This window comes from Penicillium canescens, assembly GCF_028828765.1.
Source record: "Penicillium canescens strain IBT 15451 chromosome Unknown utg000007l_segment0_segment0, whole genome shotgun sequence".
NCBI lineage: Eukaryota > Fungi > Ascomycota > Eurotiomycetes > Eurotiales > Aspergillaceae > Penicillium > Penicillium canescens.
In genome coordinates this window covers 8,602-32,166 of record NW_026703969.1, presented here as the reverse complement: position 1 = coordinate 32,166, position 23,565 = coordinate 8,602, and the positions used below count along the sequence as shown (strand labels likewise).

The 23,565-nt window shown below is 48.0% G+C and overlaps 4 protein-coding genes across 4 annotated transcripts; 3 read left to right on the top strand and 1 right to left on the bottom strand.

Moving 5' to 3' along the window:
- Nucleotides 1-3,695: 3,695 nt before the first annotated feature.
- Nucleotides 3,696-4,959, bottom strand: N7446_010481 (uncharacterized protein; the record flags this gene model as incomplete). The annotated part of the gene is made up of 4 exons (XM_058519224.1): nt 3,696-4,095; nt 4,176-4,330; nt 4,408-4,728; nt 4,795-4,959. The coding sequence occupies 4 exons, from the start codon at nt 4,957-4,959 to the stop codon at nt 3,696-3,698; spliced, it is 1,041 nt and encodes a 346-aa protein (XP_058368062.1).
- A 2,572-nt stretch (nt 4,960-7,531) lies between these two features.
- N7446_010480 (uncharacterized protein) lies at nt 7,532-9,627 on the top strand (the record flags this gene model as incomplete). Its single annotated transcript, XM_058519223.1, has 3 exons — nt 7,532-8,133; nt 8,154-8,514; nt 8,572-9,627. 3 exons carry the CDS (start codon nt 7,532-7,534, stop codon nt 9,625-9,627), a joined length of 2,019 nt encoding a protein of 672 aa, XP_058368061.1.
- A 2,307-nt stretch (nt 9,628-11,934) lies between these two features.
- On the top strand, nt 11,935-12,682 carry N7446_010479 (uncharacterized protein; the record flags this gene model as incomplete). The annotated part of the gene is made up of 2 exons (XM_058519222.1): nt 11,935-12,477; nt 12,539-12,682. Coding segments are annotated over 2 exons (687 nt in total), but the record flags the coding sequence as incomplete, so codon positions are not given.
- A 3,747-nt stretch (nt 12,683-16,429) lies between these two features.
- On the top strand, nt 16,430-20,260 carry N7446_010478 (uncharacterized protein; the record flags this gene model as incomplete). Its single annotated transcript, XM_058519221.1, has 1 exon — nt 16,430-20,260. One exon carries the CDS (start codon nt 16,430-16,432, stop codon nt 20,258-20,260), a length of 3,831 nt encoding a protein of 1,276 aa, XP_058368059.1.
- Between the last annotated feature and the right edge of the window lie 3,305 nt (nt 20,261-23,565).

Below are 23,565 nucleotides of genomic sequence, written 5' to 3'. Positions count from 1 at the left end.
CAACGTGGCTCGTCTTGTATCTAGCCTCTGAGATTTGGCTCCACATTCAGGGATGGTCAAGGCGAGCACTTTCGCGCCAGGAGAGAGACCCACGCTCCAAGAGTCTTGCAGAGCAGAGTATATCTTTTCGGGGTGGTTCCTGTATCCTAAGTCACTAAGAAAGATAAAAAATTTAGCAAACAAGCGCAGTAATCCAATGAAAAGAAGAAAGTGAAGTATACTTGGTTCCATCGAGAACGACAACCCAGTCGTACCATCGCTTGGCGCATTTCTCTCGTATTCGAGACAAGAACACCCCTGGAGGGGATATCGCCCGATCACCTGGCATTCCATCCGCATCAACTATGATTTCAGTGTTAGAGAACGCTGCCTCAAGACTCTCCTTGAGTTTTCCGGTGTACGGGTGGTGCTCGAGCCCGTAACTGTAGTAACCCGCTGTCAGGGAGTCGCCGAAACAAAGAGGGACAGTTTCTTTGCCATTTCCTCGTATCGCTCTGCTGAAAGGCCGCTAACTGAGGTCATAGGGGATTCGTCGGATCGTGAGGCTGGAGATCAGCTTGGTTGAGACTTCCGAAGCCAAAAATACGGCCCAACCAGACGCGCCGATTTGACGCGAGGCGGGAACTTGGGCCAACTCTTGGAGGTGGGGCGGATATTTACCCCCGCGAGATAGCGTAAAAAAAAGTGAGATGATAGCTGGGGGTCTTTGAAACCCCTTTAATTGCTTCCGCTCCTGATCATTCTAGACTAGCATTATCGAGGTTGTTTTATTCGTCTGGAGTAGACCTCGCCAAAACCCGTCCATGGACACCCCCTAGGCGGACTTGGATCGGACCCACTTTGGACTGGGAGATAGGTGTCCGCCCATGGACTGCCCAAAGTGTCCAACAGTGTCCAAAGCTGCCCAAAAATGCATAAATTTCCTGCATAACCCGATTATTCAGCAAAATAAGGAACGGATAACGTACTTCACTACCGAGCGGCCACCACCACTGAGTGGCCATCTCTAAAACACATAGTAAACGCGATTGATTACAACATGATATTTCAACAACGGTAGTCTATATAAAGTTTTCCTAGTAGCCTAATGCTTTTTGGGTGACATCTAGCTTCTCTAGGGAGTTTGGAAAATATTTGTGACTTCGTGATTGCGTTACATATATTTCTGGCTTTGAGCAACGTAATTTTCAATACCATGATATTGTAGCATTTCGGTGTTCTTGAAATTCATATATAGGGTTAAAAGTCCTTATCAATAGCTATCTAATGAGAGTGAAATCACACAATAACGCGGTTGTTGAAATATAAGGTTGTAGAATATTGCATTTACTATGTGTTTTGGTGATGGCCACTCGGTGGTGGCCGCTCGGTAGTGAATTACGTTATTTACACTAGTCACAGTCAATACAATCCTTTTGACGTAGCAGTTGCTCTTAGACCATCTAAATTTGTTGAAATTCTCATGTATTCTGATTCACCTTAAACGGAACACTGATTTTCTCTCTTATCTGCGACTAATTAGTGTGTTTACGGTTTCTTGTAACTTGGGACTATTTAGTGAGAGAAATATATATTTTGCAAGGGCACCTCACGTTTCTTCACCCCTAGTTTCTACTAATATTTAGTGATTACTGGTTTTGGTCCGCTGGTTTTGGTCAAATACCTAAGGAAAACAAAATAAAAATCTAGTTCATTACTCGAACTAGTTATATCTACCATACCATTAATATCAACGCGGGGTTGATAATAACATTTATTTTTGCAGTGTAAAGAGAGCATGTAAGAACGTTACCGGTACCACCACGTGACTAATCGAGACGCCCAAAATGTGCTTTGAAAATTATAATCTAGAACGGGGGCATGCCCTCGAGCAAATTTTCAGGGTGTTTGGGCAGACTCTGGACAGTCCAAAGTCCGCCCACGCTAAATATGCCTGTGTCCCACTACCATATCCAATCGCAAATTCACAGAAGTTGGCGGCCATAGCGTACATGCACGATCTATCAGATCATATGTTTTTAGGTAGACCAACGGTCGTAACACGCGAAGCACCCTATTTCATGGGTTTTAGCGAGTTTTTCCTCTATTTTTTCCCCCCAAAAATTCGGATGTTTTGAATCATGTCTTAAGTTACCGACCTCGCCTCGTCGTCTTTCCACGATAGCTACGGTCTAAACGTCTTCCCCTCCAACCTAGAGTCCAGTCAGCAAACCATTGAATCCACACCAGCCCTATGATCTCTCCCTCCCTTGAGCGATTCGGAAACGACTGGATTGTTTACTCCGAAATGAGCAAAGAGGATTTTATTTTCTGGTGGCTTCAGACCATCCACGGAAACAAGCTCCGTGAAAGGAACAAGAGCTTCTGGGATCGATCCCGAAGTCATTCAGAGGCGTGGAAATGCTTTAAGCAGGTAGCTCATACTGTGACTGGGGACCCAAAGATAGTATAGGTACTACTCTAATTGACCCATGTCCCTTCTGGAAAGGCCATCAGCATGAATTTCCGATGCTCGCAAGTGTTGCACGAGATGTTCTTTCTATCCCAGCAGCCGGTGCGGGCGTTGAGCGACTGTTCAACTCTGCTCGGGATATCTGTCACTATCGTCGAGGGTCACTAAAGCCTACAACGATACAGGACCTGGTGATGTATATGTGTGCAACTAAGTTTGACCTTTGAGAGGAGGAGCAACAAATCTTTAGGCAATCCTTCTCGAGGGAGGAGAGAGAGAACGGCGGAAGAAGAGAAGGATGCCGAGAATCTCCAAGAAAGCCTTGAACCTATCAGTGATGATGAGGAGGATTCACATATTGAATGTAGGGAGACTGAAAATGCCGATATGGCAACTCAGCTTACTTCTGACCGGGAGGATTTGGATCCTTTACAGGGGTTTTCTAGCGAGGGAGAAGAGGTTTTAGAAACTACCAGAGAATCGGGTGATGATGATGATGGTGAGTACCCCTTTACCAAGAAATAACTCCCTAAAGCGCTCATCAGGGAGGGTCTGTAGACCTTCTAAACGTCTCAGGGGATATGATGTATTTTAAGAGACAGTTCCACAAATTAGAATACACAAAGAAACACGCACACAACCACAATGACTGCTACAAGAATTTATTTACAGGCGTAACCTAGATACGATTGAATACAGCAAACTGTACATAACTTTATGCATATTACAGTGTCCCCACTTTTAACCCATTGGACTGTCCAGGGCGTCCAGGTGGGCGGACTGGGGCCCCTCGACCCGCCCACTGGACACCAGAAGAGTGTCCAAACCCGCCCATGAACCACTTTGGACATGTCCATCGATGGGTCAATTGGACTTTGGCGAGGTCTAGTTTGGAGTGCTGTAGTGGCGTCTTAGGTGCTTAAGCAAATCGTATACCGTAATGGTACACCCCCAACAAAACATCTCTAATTTTCAATCGCCATTTTCTCGATAACTAGTAGTCTGTGCATGCTCCGAAGCAAATGGGAGATAATTTGGATGGTCGACTATAACTGACCAAGATTGGAGCGCGATCGTAGGTTGTTAGACCTCTCCAGTCTAACGAGGAAATAAACCTGCAGTCTAGTAGACTGGGGGCCCCCGTGGGATAGAGCATGAGGTCCAATGACTTTTAATCACTTCCCTCCTAGTAGCTAAATTTTCGAGCGTAATTCTGATTACATGTGCTCCCCTTCGAGGGTACTTATGCTGATAACTGCTCGTTTCGCACCGTCACAGTCGTCTTCTTAGTGATTCCACCAACACGTGTCCCCCCCAGGATCTGGCAGGCACTGTCTCCATCTCCCCAGCCATCGTGGGCATCTCCACGAATGTATGTGTGGGCGCGTGACGTGATGTGAGACCGAGTGTGGCCGGACTGTCCATAAGTGGGAGTGAGCTCGTACGCCGGTCTCGGTGAGCTACTGAAATCTTTCGCCATTGCGGCGAAGAGAGGCCGCAGGCACGGAGCAGAAGAAGTGATCACCACCAGGCCTGCCTCGATATAAACCCAATGTAACAGCTCAGCTTGCACGACTGGAGGGTATCCCCTTTCACCGATTGAATAAAGCTCGACCGTCTTGATTATACAGGCGACCATGGCACTATATAGAAAGCGGCGTGAATGAGGTTAGTGAAAATCTAGACACGAGTATACTCGAAGTGGAGTTCTGTATGCCCTTACAAGAGACCCATACTGAGTAGGCATAGAAGCACAATCTTGATGCGCAGTCTGAGTTGCAAGCTCCAGAAGCTGTAGATCGGGAAGGTCGCGAGGTATAGATCCGTTGCCGAGTTAAAAGCTAGGGCGATCAGCAACGAGCGTGCCAGCCATAGGAGCTAAGAGAGAGGGGGGGATACGGACCACCCTGAAAATAACTACAGTTCATCTGAATGCTTGCAGGCATGCAATATACCCCAGTTATAGTAGCATCAAAGACCGCGGCCACGTCCTTGCATTGAAGGTACATCAGGAGGACCGGGACCAGGTTAACGGGCGGTTGTAGCCACAGCAGTAAACATAAGGCAGTCCGCGTCTTCGATTGTAGTGGAACGAGACGGCGGAGGTACATGATGAATGCGATACGGCCAGTCGCGCATGAGATTATGCTTATAGATTGTGAAACCAGGTACCATATACTGGCTTGCACCTCCTGTTCGTGCGTGATGGTCGAGTTGCGAGCGAGACCAGCCTGGATTGCGACGGTAACGCAAGCCGTGCTGGCAATGAGGAACACCTACACATAGAAACACGATGGCAGGGTCAGCACGTCATTCCGCGGATGAGAGCAGGTCCAACACACGAGCGCAATGATCATCGCAACATCATCGACGTTGAAGTTGGCAATCTTGATCTTGGCGACTACCCGGAGTGCCATGACCACAATTGCAGCCGCAGTAAAGGTCCATGCTGTTGCCAGTACACCAGTACCCGCATTGTAGTTGTCGTCTGCCGTTGTCGATACCATGGTGAAGAGATTTGCGAACACTTTGAAGGAGACCGGAACCAGCTTCTTAAGTGCCGTGTGGGCAACTGGTAACTGAATTCAGAACAGGGGCAAGGTTCGCATCAAACCTTATTATACTTCTTGAATGCTCCTTCAGGTTCCAGAGTCTGGTTCTCGGGAGTAGGATCCAATTTGCCCTTATCTCTAATATTTCGCTTCGAATTGCCTGGCCATTACATTGAGACCAGTGGGGGTAGGGCTATTGAATTTAGGTGATTTGATCAAACAAATAATATCGATATTGCTTGACTGTCTGGTGATTAAAGAGGGCTTTGTCCTTAGGCTTTCGAGTATTAGTATCCACCGTATATGCAATACATCACCCCTCTGGATTGAGCCAAATCAATCAAGTTAGGTACCATGTGAAGCTATTTGGATAAGTTATTGCGTGTAGCATCAAGTATGTTTATATAACCGCGAGAAACACACTCGCTACCCCTTTATCCCCTTCGTCTACCTTATCACCGTCACTGCTAATCCCAGTTGTTTGATCTATCAGGCAACGTCCTCTGTATGTGCTCCGTCTCGAAGATCTGTGGCTCATTCATAGTAGATGACGAGTCTTGACAACGAGTATTTGTGCAGTATCTGTGCATGGGATATTCTCTGTCGCGTCTGTGTACCAAGCGTAGTGCCTACCCGTTTTGTGGGAGCGTAAAATGAAAAGACATGGATTATTTACGGGCTTACCATAATAATGCCCTTAATGTCATCCAGTACAGTGATTCAAAAACCGCCATCCCTAATCAGGATAGTGGACGCGGGTGGGTGTCTTCCGGGGCTCCAATGGTGAGGCAGTGGAGCCGCAGATATAAAGTTTTTGTTGTCTGTGAGTTGGCCTGTGGAAGCCACCTATAACTTAGCACATCGAAATACGAGGCACAAATTCGCACAGAGTACTTTCCCGTTCATCCCTGTCAGATTGTCCATACCTTATCGCGTGCAAATTCAAAGATCGATTGAAGGAAGGGACGCTGGTAACCCAACATTGGTTTTATTCGCCCTGTAATGATGTTGTAGGGAATAGCATGTGTACGCCCCCTCGAATATTGACCTCGGATAAACATCAGGATACATACATCTGCTCTTCGAGAAAGAAAGGGGAAGTAACGAGTCCGTACTTCGTAGCTGGCCGGTTAGCAATTTTCCGTGGGCTCTGCGGCGGGGATCAGATCCAGCTGGCATCAAATCTGGATTCTGGAGCGTAATGTTTATACCCTCGCCTCCTGAATGTCTCCCTTCCTCGGCAAAAGTCTCCTTAAGAGGATTTCGACGTTTTGTGGGTGAGGCTCCTGAACATCCTGACTTAACCTGGCTCGTATTATAGTAGGAGGCTAAGACAGTAGTGGATGGCCATGAACCTAATACCGGTCGGATTTTCTAAATGTACTCCGTACCTATCTCCTATTTATTTATTTGTTTATTTACGAGCTGCATTGGCGAAGGCCGCTGGCGCGGTGGCATGTCGAGTAGGATGGGTTTTAAACGGAAGGCAGTTTAGATAAATTCATTAGTGCGAAACGTCAAATCTACAATGCAAACAGGTGGCTCGCGGGCTTCGGTCCCCTCTTATACTCATTATCCACCCCACTTCAGACAGGCAGGAGCCGATCATGGTACACCACAATCAGTGTGGAGTGACCAGTCTTATCTGGGTCCCGCAGGATGCAGATGCCATCTGCCAGCCGACTCGGGATAGGCTGGTATAGAGAAGGCCATGAGCAAAGACCAGCATGGTCAAGTCAAATACCACACGGCCCAAGGTGAGGCCCTGGCAGCTGTTGAACGTGGTGGCATACGCTAAGCGCAAACTGAACTGTCGACGCTGCACGGTCCAATCTGTGTGCTGCGGTTTAAACTTGTTGTGATATGAGGCTGGTGCAGGCTAGGAATCAAGCCGCACCATCGGAATTGATTCCCGCATTGTCTATACGAAGAACCAAGTTGATTTTCAATCAACTTGAACTCTCTCTCCATGTGCCAATCGGTACTTAAGTTTATGACCAGAAACATAATTTAGACGAGCCAAGCTGGTATCAGGTAATTATCTAGACAATCAGGAATTCCAAACGACACGCCTTGGGAGGTCTGGATGAATGTTGCTGTCACAGCTCGTCGTCGAAAAGTTGATGATTTCGAGTTTCTCGCCAAGAGCGTGACGCTTTCCTTATCGAGATAGCGCGGCGTGACGATTTCTTATTTAGTCTTAACGTCTACCCATAAACGGAGGCTAAGATCGGTCTCGGCCAATCAATACGGGCTGAGTCCTTGAATCCCTGTCAAAATAGATGAATCCCTGTCAAAATAGGTGAATCCCTGCCAAAAATGGCACAATTCCTATTATGATTGGTTGATTTCTATCAACCACATGTAATATGTCAAGCAAGTCGAAAATGGATGTATCAAATTCCGTCTGATCCGGTTCTAGCTTTTCTCGTCTTTACGCCCCCTGAATAAAAAAAACTTGAAATGGGTGGATGCCCATTTTATTCCACTTTGTCCGTACTTTCTTCTTGATGATCATATTTTTAACATGACTCGAAAAAGCCTATCTGATTTGAAATATCCGCAAAGGTCTCATCCGCGCTTTAGCGTTGACGAGGCTAAGGAGCGGATACGGGAGCGGCAACGCCAAAATAGGGCTCGTCGACGAGTAGAGAAGGAATCTAAAGAAGAGCGGGTTGTTCCCTTAGAGGACCGACCAGCTCAGTCCTGTCCTGATATTTCGGAAGAGGAGGGGCTAAAGACATGTTCTAATTCCAATGAGCATAAAATAAGCATTTCTAGTGGTTTATACCGCGCGATTAATATAAGGTTTCCCTCTGATACAGATCAAGATCCTCATGTCCTTCACCGCCGTCATCTCGATGCCATCCGTGCCAAGGAGTACCGCAAACGCCAGAAAGAACGATCCATTGACACTACCACTTGTGTCTTAGGCTCTCTAGGGGGTGAGCAGCCCTATGCGGATCAGAGCAATAAAGCTATCTCGTCCCTATCGGCCTCACTCTCAACCATACATGATACTACGATAGAAACTAGTCTTGGTGACGATATCGATTACTCGCCAGGTGATGTGCCCACTTGTCTAGGAGAGGAGGCCCATACCGGTGAGATATGTAGAAGTGATATAGAGTGTGACCAACATCACCAAGAAAATTTGGGGTGGACTCGGCTGATAATGAAGAATATGAGACCGACTCTCAGATTCCGGAGTGGTATGCTGAAGACCAGCCAAATCTTATCGAGGATGACTCCTATACCGATCTAGAATATGCGACCGAGAAGCTGGCGCAACAATTTCTAGGCGGGATCCATGGATATAGCGCTGATCAGCACCGGGAATCTCTTACGGCCCATATCAGAGCTAAAGGAGACTTCAATCATTACAAGTTGAATCAGCTCTTCCACCAAGCTGTCCCTCACACTCTAGATAAGCCACAGCTCCTCCCCCAGCAAGTTCACCAGGAAAAATCGCCCCTTAGCCCTGCCCAATGGCAGGAGTTATTCTCCGGGGTAACTCCCTCGCACTTAGATAGCAAACCAAAGCAAGTCTGTCTTCATACTAAACAGGCCCAGCGAATACCGCCGAAAACCTCCTTCGATGTGGACAGTATCTTGGGCTTCGTGGACTCTCCGGCCGTAGCAGTGCACGGGATCCGATTCTATTCGGCCCCGCAATACTATCAAAACATTCATAACGATGTCCATCTCACTATCAAACGGGTGACTGATAATAACCACCGGCCCCGATTGCTTACGTCCAGACTAAAAGACGTGCCACATTTCCTCTTCGCACGGGTTAAAGGCGCTGATTTCCTAACTCTCCATCTCTTCTTTCCGCATTTACTCTGCCATCAGGACTTTACGAGGTTAACCAACAAGCAGTTCACACAGTGGTTTGATCAGATCTTCTATCCTGCCCTCCATCGAGTCTGCACCACTGATCACCTCCAGCACCTACCGGCGAGTTATCGGCATGCCTTGGCCACCTGCCGTGCTTCCCGGATTGAGAATCGTTTGCACGAAACGCCCGGTCACCAGCCTCAGCTACAGATGTCGTATTTCCTACCGCCGCAATGCCTGACTCAGCTATGGCAGTACGTCCTCGCGACGGTCGAACAGCCTGGATTACAAGATTTTCGTGACCCCCAGCTATTAGTCGAGGCGAAAGGGATTAAACTACGGTTTAAATCTGCTGATACGCCATCCGATATGCTCGCAGTCATCGAAAGTTTCGACCGCGAGCTGCATCGCGTTTTAAATTTCTCTCACGTGTTACACGAGCGGCTATACGCTGACGTGGGCAAGGAAACCTGCCCGCAAGGCGGTATTCCCCAAGGCGATAAAGGCGGCGATTCATCACAGGAAGCACAAACATACATCTGGCGACGCTGTTGCCTCCGGAATCATCTCTATCAGCTTTATGATGGGAATGTCCTTAAGTCGAACCAGAACTTTTATCATAAGGCAATGCTCCGAGATGCGGGTTCTCTAACGACACGGACACCTGCCCGGTTCCGTCTTCGCCGCGGAGGTGTATTATATAGCCAAATGTATAACCTCACGAAGGAGATTATCGATGCCACCCGTACATTTCATTTCAGAATCCGGAACTGCGACAACTAGCATTGGACTCTCAGCTCCGTAATAGCGCACAGTGCCTTCGTAAGGCATCGTCATGGGGCAAAGGGGTCACTAAACGCGCGTACCTTACTAGCAAACGTCGCTGCCACTTTGGGCTTATGGACTCTCGGCAGCGAGCCTTCGGCATCCGAGAAGAATATCGTATCTCGTGGGGATTATTTCACAGCCTTATGGCGGTACTGCGCTCTCTTAGAGGTGTGAACCTCTCCACTAGGTTCATGGGGCCCCCCTAGCATGTATAGGTAGTCCGCACCGCTGACTTCGTTGATTACGTCTGGCATAATCTAAATAAGTTTACTCTAGGTTCGAGCTACTCCGAGCTAGATGTTCTCCTAGGTTGACAACGTGGGAGCAGACGAAAATGATGGATATGTTCCTCTCCTGTCTCCGTGTCGCTGCTAGGGGCCATGATTATTCCCGACAAGGCTCGCTGTGGTGGAGTCGGCGTAAGCGTGCCGCACAGTCAGCCGGGCCAGCGTAGGTGATTTATGGGCTCGGGTTCAGCCACACGCTAGAGCATTATGGCTACTGCTAGATTGAGTCTCGCATTGATTAGGCTCGGCCGGCTTTCTTCCCCGATATCACCGACTTTGTCCTGTTTGGCAGCGGCACGCTCCAGCGTCGATATCTCGAATGTGGTGGCCATATCCAGCACTTCTTTGATCTTACTCGCCGCGCTGACTTAGGCTTAGAATGGTTGCGGCAATATCCTAAGGAGGACGCTATCACCAATCGAATTCTATCATTGCTGGCTCATCTATGTCTCCAGCAGATGCGGTTAGACATTTTACGGACTATCCGGCGAGAGATCCGACCGGATGCTCGCTCGGCGATTCTAGACAATCAAGTCCAATTCTACTATTAGGGTCTTTCCGTTATCTTGAACGGGGATATAACTGCAGTAACTAGCCACCGGACTAGTTTTAGGAACCCTTATCAAGCATGTCGAGCTTTATTTGGCTCCGGTAATAGTCGACAACGAATTAACTAGGACAATAAACCATTCCGCACGCTCTATCGACGAATTTATACCGCATTGCAACAGTTTCCGGTAGAGCGGAGGTTGCCATATATATTTGCAAGCCGACTTAGGCGCTACCTTTTTTCGTACTACTAGGTGCTTCCGTATCCTTCGTTATATAGGTTAACACAGAAAACCAAAAACGGCAGCCACCGGTGGTATTCTATTGACCTCTAAGCCAGCTTTAATGGCAATTCAGAATATACCGCGGTCGACGATTAGTATTAGGCAGGAAATAGCTAGCGACCAGGCTATCCGACACTCTTCCCTTAATACCTTGACTAGAGTAAGAATCAATAGCAGTCATAGATTGTTAGTCATCGTGGTCAGCCGCCTAGACTGCGCCAAAAACCGCAATTGGGGGCAAACCTTCCCCCCAAAACCCAAACCGCAGTGGGTGCGGTTTCTAACCGCCCAAACCGCACCCAAACCACAAACCATTGCGGTTCCCCAATGGGGCCCCAACAAAATCCATTTTTGCATAAAATCATGGCCTTGGCATACATAAATCTGCTGATTCATACTAATATATTAACTTACTGTTATTTAACCTTGTACTGGTCACAATGAAAGCTGATCTAATTTTTTTTTATAAACGCAATGAAATCGATAGTAATTTATTTGTATATAGGTTTATTAGTATAGGTAATGATATCTCCTTCGCTTTTAGGTATATTAAACGATAGACGGTTGAAATTGTTAGGTGTTAAATATTCTTCCATGTTTATTGCGATATATCTGGCATAAATCCTCTGTTGATATAAAGATCGCAACAAACCTGATATAATTGTACGTCTAATTCTTAAGAGCTATATTACGCCTTACTTTCTGAATTATCTCAGAAATAGAGGCTAGAGATAACTAGATACACACTTTGATTTCTTAACTTACCTCAGAATACAAGCCATTATCGACTATTACGGGCTGATAATGGCAACGGCTGCCTGAGCATTCAAAGTCGCGTGCTTTGGTCTTTCGGCTGAAATGGTTTTTTGCGGTTTCTCAATAGCTTTTTGCGGTTTCTCAATGGTTTCTTGCGGTTTCTTGCGGTTCGTAATGGTTTATTGCGGTTTAAAATGGGGCTGACCCATATAATAAGCCACTAGCATCCAATTAACGGCTTTATATCATTATTCTATCGCGATGTATCAATTCACTCAGGGATCCTCTGTTTGTCGGTCGCATCCCTAAAGAATCCGCACAATTTGTGTAAGTCAGACCCTTCTCTCTTACTATTTACTATCAATAGCGGTGTTTCTAATATCATCATGTCTCAAAACCAGCAATATCTCTTCTCCTCATCGATTTATGGCAGCGAATTTGACAATTATACTCCTCGGAATCATCCTTTTACGCCTGATCTATCCGAGAGTCAGGAAACGTTACCTTCCTTCGATACAGATTTCCTCCAACTATCCCTGCCGCCTACACTTCCTTCACCATTCACACGTGTTGGCCCTGGTCGGAATAAAGCCTATTTTCTCTACGACGAAATGCTCCATAACGACTGGGTAAGCTGGTGGCTAGAGACAGGGTTTGGTAAGAAAGGTCATATACCCTGGGACGCGAAACATCAGTCCAGTACCTGGGATGCATTTCACCAGGTCGCTAATAGCTCTGATGGTGCTGCAAAGGCTATGTGTAAGCGCTGTGGACAGCTTCTTGAGCACCCGAACTTCGTCCGTGAGACAAAGGATGGGAAGAAACAGCGTCAAGGAACCTCGACTATGAAAGGTCACCTTACCAGCACAGGCTGTATTAGAGCTTCTCAGGATCAAGGGACAAATATCACTCGATTTCTACAGCCAAAGGTATAGTTCTAGTCCTCTATCGTACATAATTCTAGTCTAATTACTGGCTTTTTATGACTAGAATATGCCGAAAACCGATGAATTCAGTCAAGAGACATGGGAACAAGAGATCCTTACATTTCTTACTGTCGCGCGTCTTCCCTTTCGGCTGATTGAGCATCCCACGTTTCATCGCTTAATCCAGATGGCCCAGTCCGCGCCAAGGGTCCCTGATATCCCTTCAGCAAAACTATACGACGTCGGCTCCAATCCTCCGTACAACAACAACGAGAAAAGATTCTGAGCCTACTCCCAGAAGACACAAAGATCTCGATTGCCCTTGATTGCTGGACTTCGCCTTTCACACAGGCATTTATGGCTATAACTGGTTACTTTATCGATAAGCACTGGAAATATCGAGAGGTTTTTCTCCGCTTCGAACCACTTCATGGATCACATTCTGGCGTTAACCTAAGTTCTGTGCTCCTCGATGTTCTTCTACAACATAAGATTGAGGATCGGGTCTTCGCTATCACAACCGACAATGCATCAAACAACCAAAATGGCCGAATAAGAAGGTCTTAAGGCTATACGAATGCCTGTCGAAACCACGATCATCGATTATGATACAAATGAGATCAATGCGTATTGCGCTGCGACACTTCTTGTATAAGATCAATGAAGTGGAGTCTGACAAATGCCCCTGTGGAGAGGGCTCTCAAACGCCGAGGCACGTCTTGCTACAATGCCAGACATACGGCGCATTGAGAAAGCGTCTATTTGACCAGTTGCATCGAGCAATTGGGCCATTTGATATGTCTAATTATGACAGCATTGTTTCGAACCCGCTGGCAACCCGCTACGTTGCCAAATTCATGCACCAAACCGGTCTTCTTGCCCAGTTTCAACACGCTGAGCCTGAAGAGTCCGATGATGAAGCTGGAGACCTTAACCTTGAGGTCATGGAGCAGAGTCCCGAAGACGCTGGGCACTACCCAATGCTTGCCAACACCGTCGAGGGTGGAGAGAATCTCGATGAGCTATTCGAATACACGCTGCCTGACTGGGCAGTGAACAACGATAATCAGCAATCGAGGCTGAAGTGAGGATGTCGCAGAACGGGGTTTGATCTTGCTCAGTGCTTACTGGGTAGGGTCTTTGATGCGGAAGTGTGTAAATGTCTACTGAGAAGGAGAGGACATTGGAGAGGTGGAGGTGCATCCACGCATTCATTTTGTATTCATTGCTTATTAGCGTTGAATTTCTCATTTGTACTGCGGGTTTTATGGGTTTGGCTTACATGTACGGGCTGGTGCTTCCACTCCTTGAGAACCAGCCTCATTTTTGTACTGGAGCATGATCAGGCGTACGGACACGAGTTCTTGCTTCAACTGGAAAGAAGCGCCTGCATAGCCATTACGATACTAGTTAGGCTCCAACAGGTTAATAGAACTTTGATTGATTGATTGATTGATCAAACAACCAAACATTAGTTGATACACTACAACAAGCTATGCCAGAAGACACTATCCTTATTAGGGTTCCATGTCTTGCTCATGTAATTCAGCTCAGCCTTAATGAGCTTCTTGGGCATATTAAGGCATGCCCGCTAAATGAGTCAACGGAGACACGGTGGACAGAGCAACGATCCCAGTCAGCGCGTGCGAATGCAACCAAGCAAGATATTGCTAGTACACTATCCAAGGTATGTCTATATCGTCTAAAGTTATTATATAATACTAACCATTACCTCTAGATTCGAAACCTTGCTATCTATGTGAATGCAAGTCCTCAACGCCGGGAGACCTTCTATAATCTACAAGGCGAAACAACAAAGCTCATGCCTCTTCAAGACGTCAAAACACGCTGGAATTCCACGTTCTTAATGCTTCGAGGTGCAAAACGCCTACGATCGCTTTTCCAGCCATTTTGTGATGAGTATGAGCGACCTGACCTAGTACTCGATGACGAAGAATGGCGCCAGGTTGATTACCTTCTCTTTATCACCCAGCCTTTCTTTGATTTCACAGTTGAACTATCAAAGACCCGGGATGCTACTACACATCATGTATTCCTGATTTGTAATAAGCTATTTGAGCACCTTGAGCTATCAATTACCCAGCTAACGCGGAAGAAGACTCTCTGGAAGCGACAGATGCTTCAGGCGTTACAAGCCGCTCGTAAGAAGCTTGATGAATACTACTCTGAGACAGATAACGTACGAGGGCATCTTTATGCAATCACTACAATGCTCGCTCCAGCGAATAAGTTCCAATTCTTTCAAACAGATGATTGGGATGATCGTTGGCGTACGACATACCGGAAATCTATCGAAGAACACTTGACTGTCTACAAAGAACGCCTTGCCCAACAATCGATATCCACTCCATCTCTTTCGTTAGGGAGGGGAATATCACGTCTTGACTCGATGGTTAAGCCAAAGCGTCCCCGCTCTACTATAGCAGGAGATGAGCTTTCACAATACCTTGACAGTCGTATGTATTCTAAACCGCTCTGCTATGTATGATCCTAATGACCTAAAGCTACTATAGATATGGCGCCTTTAATGTTTTGGAGGGAGAATGCTCATCGTTTCCCTACTCTTGCAGCCCTAGCACGAGATATACTATCAATCCCTGCGACTGGAGCTGGTGTTGAACGACTATTCAACACTGCTCGAGATATCTGTCATTATCGCCGTGGGAGATTGAGTGCAACAACTATTCAGGAGTTAATGATGTTTCTTTGTATTTCAAAGTTCGAGATCGAGGAGGAACAGGCGGCATTCCTACAGGAAATCTTTACTCGCGACGAGATTGAAGCGGCGAAGGAAGAGAAGGAAACTACACCCGATACGGTCAGCGTTGATCCAATCAGTGATACCGAAGAAGAGCAAACACAGGAAGAGGAAGAGGTACAAGGTAGAGGGGATATACAAGGTATAATCGATCATGATGCCGACCCTCCTCTTCCTTCTTGTGAGGAGGAAAGCACTCAGATCCGTGCTTCAGTAAGAGCTCGAAAACGGATCAGACGTGACGAGGATCTATACAAGTATTATTAGTGATTAACACAATTGCCAATTCAACCATATTAACCCAATTCCCGACGGCTATTAAGAAGCCAACACTAGCTAAATAATCGTATATTCTGACGGCTGTCAGAATATACTGCTATAAGCTGAAGAACCCATTTACGTAAGTCAAAAATCCACTTTAGCTGTAAATCAAATACCATAAGAAGCAGCGCAAAACTGCATAAAATATGCAGTCACAAGGACCCACCCAGTTTGCATTGTTTATCAACCCATTGGGCCCCAAGAACCCACTGCGGTTTGAACCTCGAAAACCAAAAACCGCAATGGTTTCTGGAACTGGCCCCAAAACCCAACCCATTTGCGGTTTGGGTTGGGTTGGGTTTGCGGTTTTGCGGTTTCTGGCGCACTCTACAGCCGCCAACGTATATACCATAGGAACTCTAAGACGACTATAGTAGTCCCGCTTATTATCTATCAGACCTCCTAGATAGGGCCCGACGGTATCCCGTGCGGCATACTCGTCAAAACAACCATGTACGATATCTTGACCACGACTTACGACAACCACAACCATGTAGACCTATAAGTGGCACTGTCATCATGATAAAATGCCCTGGCATTCCAAATATTCAATCCGAATTTTCATAAATAGAATAGCCATGGAGTTATGGTCTGTTGAATCCGATCATTTTCGATGCCAAAGTGCTTATCTAAGTATACACTAAACCCTTCTGAATTTCGTGGTCAAAACTAAACCCTTTTTGATTTTCGTGGTCAAAACTAAACCTCTTTCGGAACACGGCGTAACTATCTGATAGATTCGATTCTAGGTTCGATTCCTATGCTGACTGGATCTCTCTGCGCCCCTATTCGTATCACTTGAAAAATGGAGGCCTTTCCCGCCACGTACTGTCGCATCAAGAACACTAGCTTATCATGGCACCACCATCAGAAGTTCCAACGCGAAAAAGAGGACGACCGCGAACATATACATCTACTAAGGCAAAGCAAGTATCGAATGTCACGCAACGGCGGAACCGGCGACAGTCTGCCCGCGCTGTACATCGTGCCCAGCAATTCGACGAGCACTATTCTACCACAGTGCCCCTATCCACTGATATCAATGAACCTCCGTCAACCTATTTTCCTCCGGGGGAACTCTCCATCGCCACCGAGGTTGAGCAACTTCTACCACCTCTTAGCCCCGACCTTGGACCATGGGAACCATCGATGCCTGAGATCCCGCCGATAGATAACGAGGTGCTGCTGGAATCCACGACTGATATAGCCAACGATCCTACTCTAGCAATCTCGCCGGACAGTGCACAAGAAAGGACCACCGAAGCCAGTCCTATACGAGGGATAACTGAAACCCCGGTTCAAGCGACCGAGCCGTTTGTGGTTCCACCCCCCGTGCAATCCGAAGACTTGACAACCAACGCGGCTAGCAATATCCATAAATTAGCCCAGCTTCTTACTGACCAGCTTCAACAACACCATGGCTGCTGCCGCCAGTGCCATACGGAGCAGGAGAGTGAACATGGAATACAGCACACGGAGCATCTCGGCCTAGGAGAGTATATAGACCGGATTCAGGTAGATGGGGGATACCCAGATGTTCTCAGTGCGGCGACAATGGCTAGACGTGAGGACAACCTAGCAGGAAAGACCAGCGCAGCCCGAAAACGGGAGATCTATACCGGGATAAGTCTAGCCACGCCTGACGCTCGTCCAGTCCACCTCTGCCTTGCCGCCGATCATAAGCCAGAACGCCCAACGGCGGTGACATTTGATATCGATAGTATTGTTGGATTCGCGCACAGCCTAGCAGTGGCCAAACTTGGAGTGCGGTGGAACTCGACTCAGATGCCTGTCTCTGATCTTCGTTCGAGCCTACATCTAAATCCCATTCCTACACACTATATTGGAAGCAATGGTCGCGCTCATCACGTCCGACGGCCGGTGCATAAGATCCCACATTATACATTTGGACGGTTAGTCGGATTTGAGGATATATCTCTTTACTTCCTATTCCCGCGGCTATACCGGGAGGAGCAGCAATCCAGCCGCCTCCGTGATGATGACTTTCGGATCTGGATAGACCAGATACTCCTCCCTGCAATCTACCGCCATCACGATGGTTCGCTTGTCCAGCATTATCCTTCTAGCTTTGACCACAGCCGGCTAAATGCTACGGCCCGGGGTGTTGAGATGCGCTCGCAGCGAGTGGATCCAGTCGCTCGGGAGCAGCTTCTATTCTATTTCCTCCCACCAAATGCACTCTCGCTTGTGTGGGCAAGTATTCTGGAGACCATCGAGAGCGCTGGACTCCAGCAATTCTCGGACGTGACTATCCTTGTCCAAGGTAAAAACCTGAAGACATTGACCAAAGCAAATACGTGGGACGGTATGATGCAGGAGTTTGCCCAGCATTGGGGTAACACGATCGACGAGTCTCATCTCTCCGATCAATTCTATATTGATATTGGGAAAGAGACCTGTCCTACTGGGCCCTCACAGGTTGGTGGTGTTGGACTCAACGCATCTAGGCACCGTTCGGACGGAGAGCCCCGTGCAAACCAACTAGTGCCACAGACCATCCTCTGGCGGCGATGCTGCTTAGAGTCGTATGCTGAGTGGATTGGGCAGCAGCATCCTCCTGAGTCCTCACGTCCAAAGCAGCAGTTTTATCCGATCAGCCTACTCTACGACTCGGGCAGCCTCACACTAGAGACGCATCGAGCCGCCCCACAGCGGCAGGCAGGCCTTCTCTATACGCAGCTTTATTCGAGCGTCAAGGAGGTTTTCGCGGCAGGGGATGTATACCCATTTACGAACTCGGCCGTAGACACCTTAGCGCTAGACCCCCAGCTACGTAAGACGTGGCAGTATGTCGGAGGAGGTCTTAGTCATGACCCCGTCGCGTTGATGCGGGCTTATCTCAACATGAAGCAGCGGTGCCATGCTGCCTTACAAGGATCATATATGAAAGTATTTGGTCTTCGCGAAGAGCACCGTATCTCCCGGCGTCTTTTCTATGCCATCGATCAGGAATTCCGAGAACGCAACCTTCATCAGGCGCAACTTCCCGGGGTTCTATCGGAGGTTGAGCCGTTTTACTCCCTCCCCACCTCGACCCTCCTCTTTTGGTTCCACTGGAATATCAATAAGTTCTGCGTAGGGTTTGAGACCGTTTATAGCATCAATGACCGCCATTTCGTCACGTGGGAACATACTCGGGTTATGATGATGTTTCTGCGCTGCCTACAATTTTCCTATACGGGTGGCCTTCTACAGCGTGTGTCCGGCTGCTGGCGGGATGTCTGGTTCCAGCCTGATGCTCGGCGGACGGACGGCCTTCGCCGGTGTGAAGGTCTAGGATTCCAAAGTAGCATGGAGAAATATGGATATGCCTGGTTTCTGGATAAGCTCAACTGGGATACGATGACCTTTCGACAACCGTCCGCGCAATATATGATGTTCAACAGCCCTTCGATACAGGCGGCGTTCCACGCACGGTATGCGCAGATCCGAGACGTTCGTCTGGACTTCCTACGGGTGCACCAGGCCCACCGCTGGATGGAAGAATTTAGCTCAATTCCTCCTTGCCTCGATCTTCTCGCGGACTTCCTACGACAGCTGTCTCTTTGCGTGTTTCGTAAGGACGTGTTTCTACAGGTCAAACGACTATTACACCCAGACCATGCTTCTCGGGCTCTAGCAGGAGAGGTTCCCCTTAGCTATGACAGCATCAGCGGCGTATTTATTGAGGGCGCCCAACCATTACAGCTTCTAGATCAGCGTCGGATCGCAGTAAAGAGCGTGGACACTATCTTCGCTTGGCTATGGGAGTGGAAAGATGGCCGTTTTGATCGGAAGGGGTGGAAGGACAAGCCATATCGTATGGTGTACCAGCAAAGCTTCGAGGCTCTCCACCAAATTCTGGGCAAGGATAGAGCGCGGGAGTGGAAGAAAGTCTTAAGGACTTCATTCCTCCAAAGCCACTGGTTACTTCCATACCCACATAGCAATGGATTTATGCGCAGGTCTAAGGATACAGGACAGGAGGTATGGTGGTCTAACTTCAATGCCGGATTGTACGAACACTACAGGCAATGGTATGGTGTGTCGCGAGGGGGTGACCCTTTCCCTGCCGAATATATCAAACACTATCCAACGACTGGCTGGGGCCGCTCGTCTGGCGAATCTCAGTACATGGAGAACGCTATGGAACCAGAGATGGATCTGGTTAGGCTTCCTGAAGGGGAATTCTATGAGAAATTGTTACAGATCGCCGATCGGTTTTCCCAGAATCCCGATGCCCCGGCATGGAAGACCAAAGCACCGCAGACTATTTTTGGCTTTAGTATCAGAATTGGAGATGACTCATTGTTAAAGGCCCAGCGCAAGGTCAAAGGGACTGCGGCGCAAGATTTCTGCATGCAAATGATCCAAGCCTTGGATGAATATGAGGTCTTAGGACATTCTGGACGGATGCTCCGGCCCCGCAAGAGGCACAGACGACAAGTTCCGTTGGCCGCGCGTGACACCGAAGACGAGATCACATCCGATGAAGAATCAATCGCCAACCGACGCGATCGCTTAGCGGCAAACATCCTTGAGCTTGAACCGAAAATGCGGGTGGCAGTTACCGCGGAGCGAGAACAGTACCGGTGGCCCCTTTTACATAGTGTTCATCTGAAACATCTTGAGCCACGACTTCAGCGATTCAAGGTTGCCGGAACACAAGCTAGCGACTCGCCTTAAGTCAGCTGTTTGGGCTGAAAGCCGTAAGGCTGGCAATTTTGGTAGGGTGGTCTATGTTCGCACCTCACAACTAGGCTAACCGGATTTGGCTTAGTGCCCGCACTAGCACAGATAAAGTTGCTTTAGCGCGATATCAAAGCGGCTTGATTCTATACAACCTAATCCGCGCTTTCCACCTGTCCGCCCGCAACGCAACGCCCACGACGGCAGGTAACCCTATCCCACGGGGGTAGCTGCAGTCTGGCAGACTGCAGGTTAGGGTTTTCCCTTAACTATGGCAGGAAAAGTGGGTCGTACGCCTGACTGCAGGTTTACTTCGTCGCCAGACTGCGGAGGTGTAGAGTCCTCCGATTAGCCTCAAATTTTGACTAGTTATAATAGAGTATCTAATTTATCTCCTATTTTCTTCGGAGCATGCGCAGCCTTCTAATTCTCGAGAAATAGGCGATTGAAAATTGTAGATGTTTTGTTGGGGTGTACTATTACGGTGTACGATTAGCACCTAAGACGCCGCCATAGCACTCTAGACGAATAGAACAACCTCGATAATACTAGTCAATAATGACTAGGAGGGGTAGCAATTAATTCAGGGGGTTTTGAAGCTTCCTAGCTATTATCTCACTTTTCTTTTACACCATTTTACCCCAAAGTTAGCATTCAACATTTGTCAAATTCTATGCAATTCATTATTATACGATATATATCTACACATTCATTATGCAAAACCAATTCTTTCACCAACCTTCGACAGACCCAGTTCTCGTCTGTAAGCGATGCGAGCACGTTGTTAGACCGAGAGAGGTCTTCCGGCACCTCCAGTCAGCTAATCATCGATTTGGGAAGCCAAAAGCGCGCCAAATTGCTAAAGCTATTATTGAGACGTACGAGCGCTCGCAAGAATGCGATGAATGGCAGCCCCCGACCGTCGTACACCAGCCAATTGCTAATTTACCAGTTTTTTCGGATGGCATTTTATGTGAAAAGGGTCCGTTCTGCCAATTTATCGCACGTACGGTGAAGACCATGCGACAGCATTGGCGTGACCAACATGGCTGGGTCGCACCTAAAAACGCCGGAGGACGACCTAGCCAGTTAACCCAACGATCATCGGCTGCCGAGCAGCAAATTCAGCAATTTACGCGCGTCGTTAGATGCCAGCGCGCATTTATCCAGGGCCCAGGATCTCATTACATTCGGGTGCGTACGCTCGGGGCGGAGGCCATTGCCGAGACCGATTTAATGCCCGCGACCGAGGTCGGCGACCGGCTTATTGATGAAATCGAACTAGCTTTCAAAGAGGAAAGTGAGCTACCCCAGCTAATTGAAGCTGGCGAGCGCGATGACGCGAATCCATGGCTCCGTCGTACGCGGTGGGCCGTCTACCTCCGTGGAATCGACCCGCAGCACCTTATTGACTGCGTCCGAGCACCCGAGGTCGATTCATACGATCCGACGGAAATGGCGGCAAGCGCTATATGGGATGCAATGGCGGCTGTCGCGAGAATTAGCCAGTTGATTTGTACGAAAACTAGCCATACAATTCGCACCGAAGCCGTACGAACGGAGCGTGACCGACTGCCGCACCAGCCATTGCAAGCTTACATGGATGCCGATAACATCGAGAGACATACCATACCGTGGCAGCAAATCTTGATGTTTTTCACTCGTACGCAGGCGTCGCATGAATGGGCCAGTCCAAATTACAAATTCACTAGGCGCCAGCGAGCCGCGTGGAATTCGCTTTGGAAACTGGCTCAGCCGGGCGCATTACCTAGCGTAGGCATTGCTAGGCCAGCCAGCCTAGCCACGGCTAGTTCAACCACGGCTAGTTCAGACGATAATAGCGAGCATTCAGAGAGTGCGCATTCAGAGAGTGACACCGAGGATTATCCCACGCAGCGAATTGCTAGCGAATCGCTAGCGAATCAGCAAAATAGCACCGATTCTCCGTTTCAGCTAGCTCCTATTGATCTAGCGTGTCTCAATTTTTGCATTGAGCTTTTGAATCATCGAATTAAGGTCGAGGACTATGAGAGCGCGCTGATTTGTGCTACGGCAGTGCTCGGTCGTGGTGAGACAGGCTGGCGTACAGCAGAGAGCTATCCACCTATTTTATCGAAGCTTATTAAAATCGCACGATTCATGGTAGTCCATAAGGCATTGAAATTGGATTCCACGGCTGAGGCAATGCTATATCAGCTAGCGGAGCATCAAATGGCAGGGGATTGGGATACCGAGAGTCCACTCGATACGCCTGAATTTCAGACATCAGATGATCAATTTCAGACATCAGATGATCCATTTTTCAATTTTGAAAATGGCCCAGTTCTGCCACCGACGCAGTCATCGCAATTCATTCAATTTACCCAGGCTCGGCAGACCCAGCGATCATTTCGAGAGTGGGTGGCTGAGATGGTAAGCCAATTCATGGTCCGTGGAACTAATAGTCCAATTCAATGGTTATTAGATCTACGGACGTACGGCTTAAAGATCCATTACAATAGCACCACTACGGGCCACGTCGGCTGGATGAATCAGGACCAGCTACTTTACCAGCAATTCAATTTCTCAATAGGTGACTTCCGTGGGTTCATCCACGGGCTTACAACGTCGGCACGCCAAATCCTTCACAATGAGCTATTATTCGTCGAAAATGGGTCCGTTCCAGCTATTCCATGGCAGGCAATTTACGACGATCCCACCGAGACATCCCACGGGTGGAATTTCTTAAAAGACACCCGTACGCCATGGCCGGTAGACGGCGAGCAATGGCTAATCGGGCGGGTACGGCAGCACGGCCCGGTACGGCAGCGATTTATCGAGAGTAGTGCCGGTCGGCTACGGATGGCAGCAATTGACGTATACCTTCAACGGGTAGCGCATTTCCGTGAGAAGCTTGCTATTGCTATTCACGTGAGTGGTGGCCAGCCGGCTCGAGCGCCAGAGCTATTAAGCATTCGGCATTGCAATACCGACAGCGGGGGCCGTCGCAATATATTTATTGAGGATGGGCTCGTAACCTTCGTCTCACAATACCACAAGGGGTTTTACGCATCCAATGATACGAAGGTGATTCATCGCTATTTACCCCAGGAGGTAGGTGAGCTTGTGGTCCATTATTTATGGTTAGTATTGCCATTTATACGACGATTGGAGGCGTACGTAGCGAAGGTGCGGAGATCGGACGGCGTGGAAGAGATCAAGAGGTGAGTTGTTTCAATTTCTCAATTTCTCAATTTCTCAATTTCTTAATTTCCAATTTCTTAATTTCCAATTTCTTAATTTCCAATTTCTCAATTTCTCAA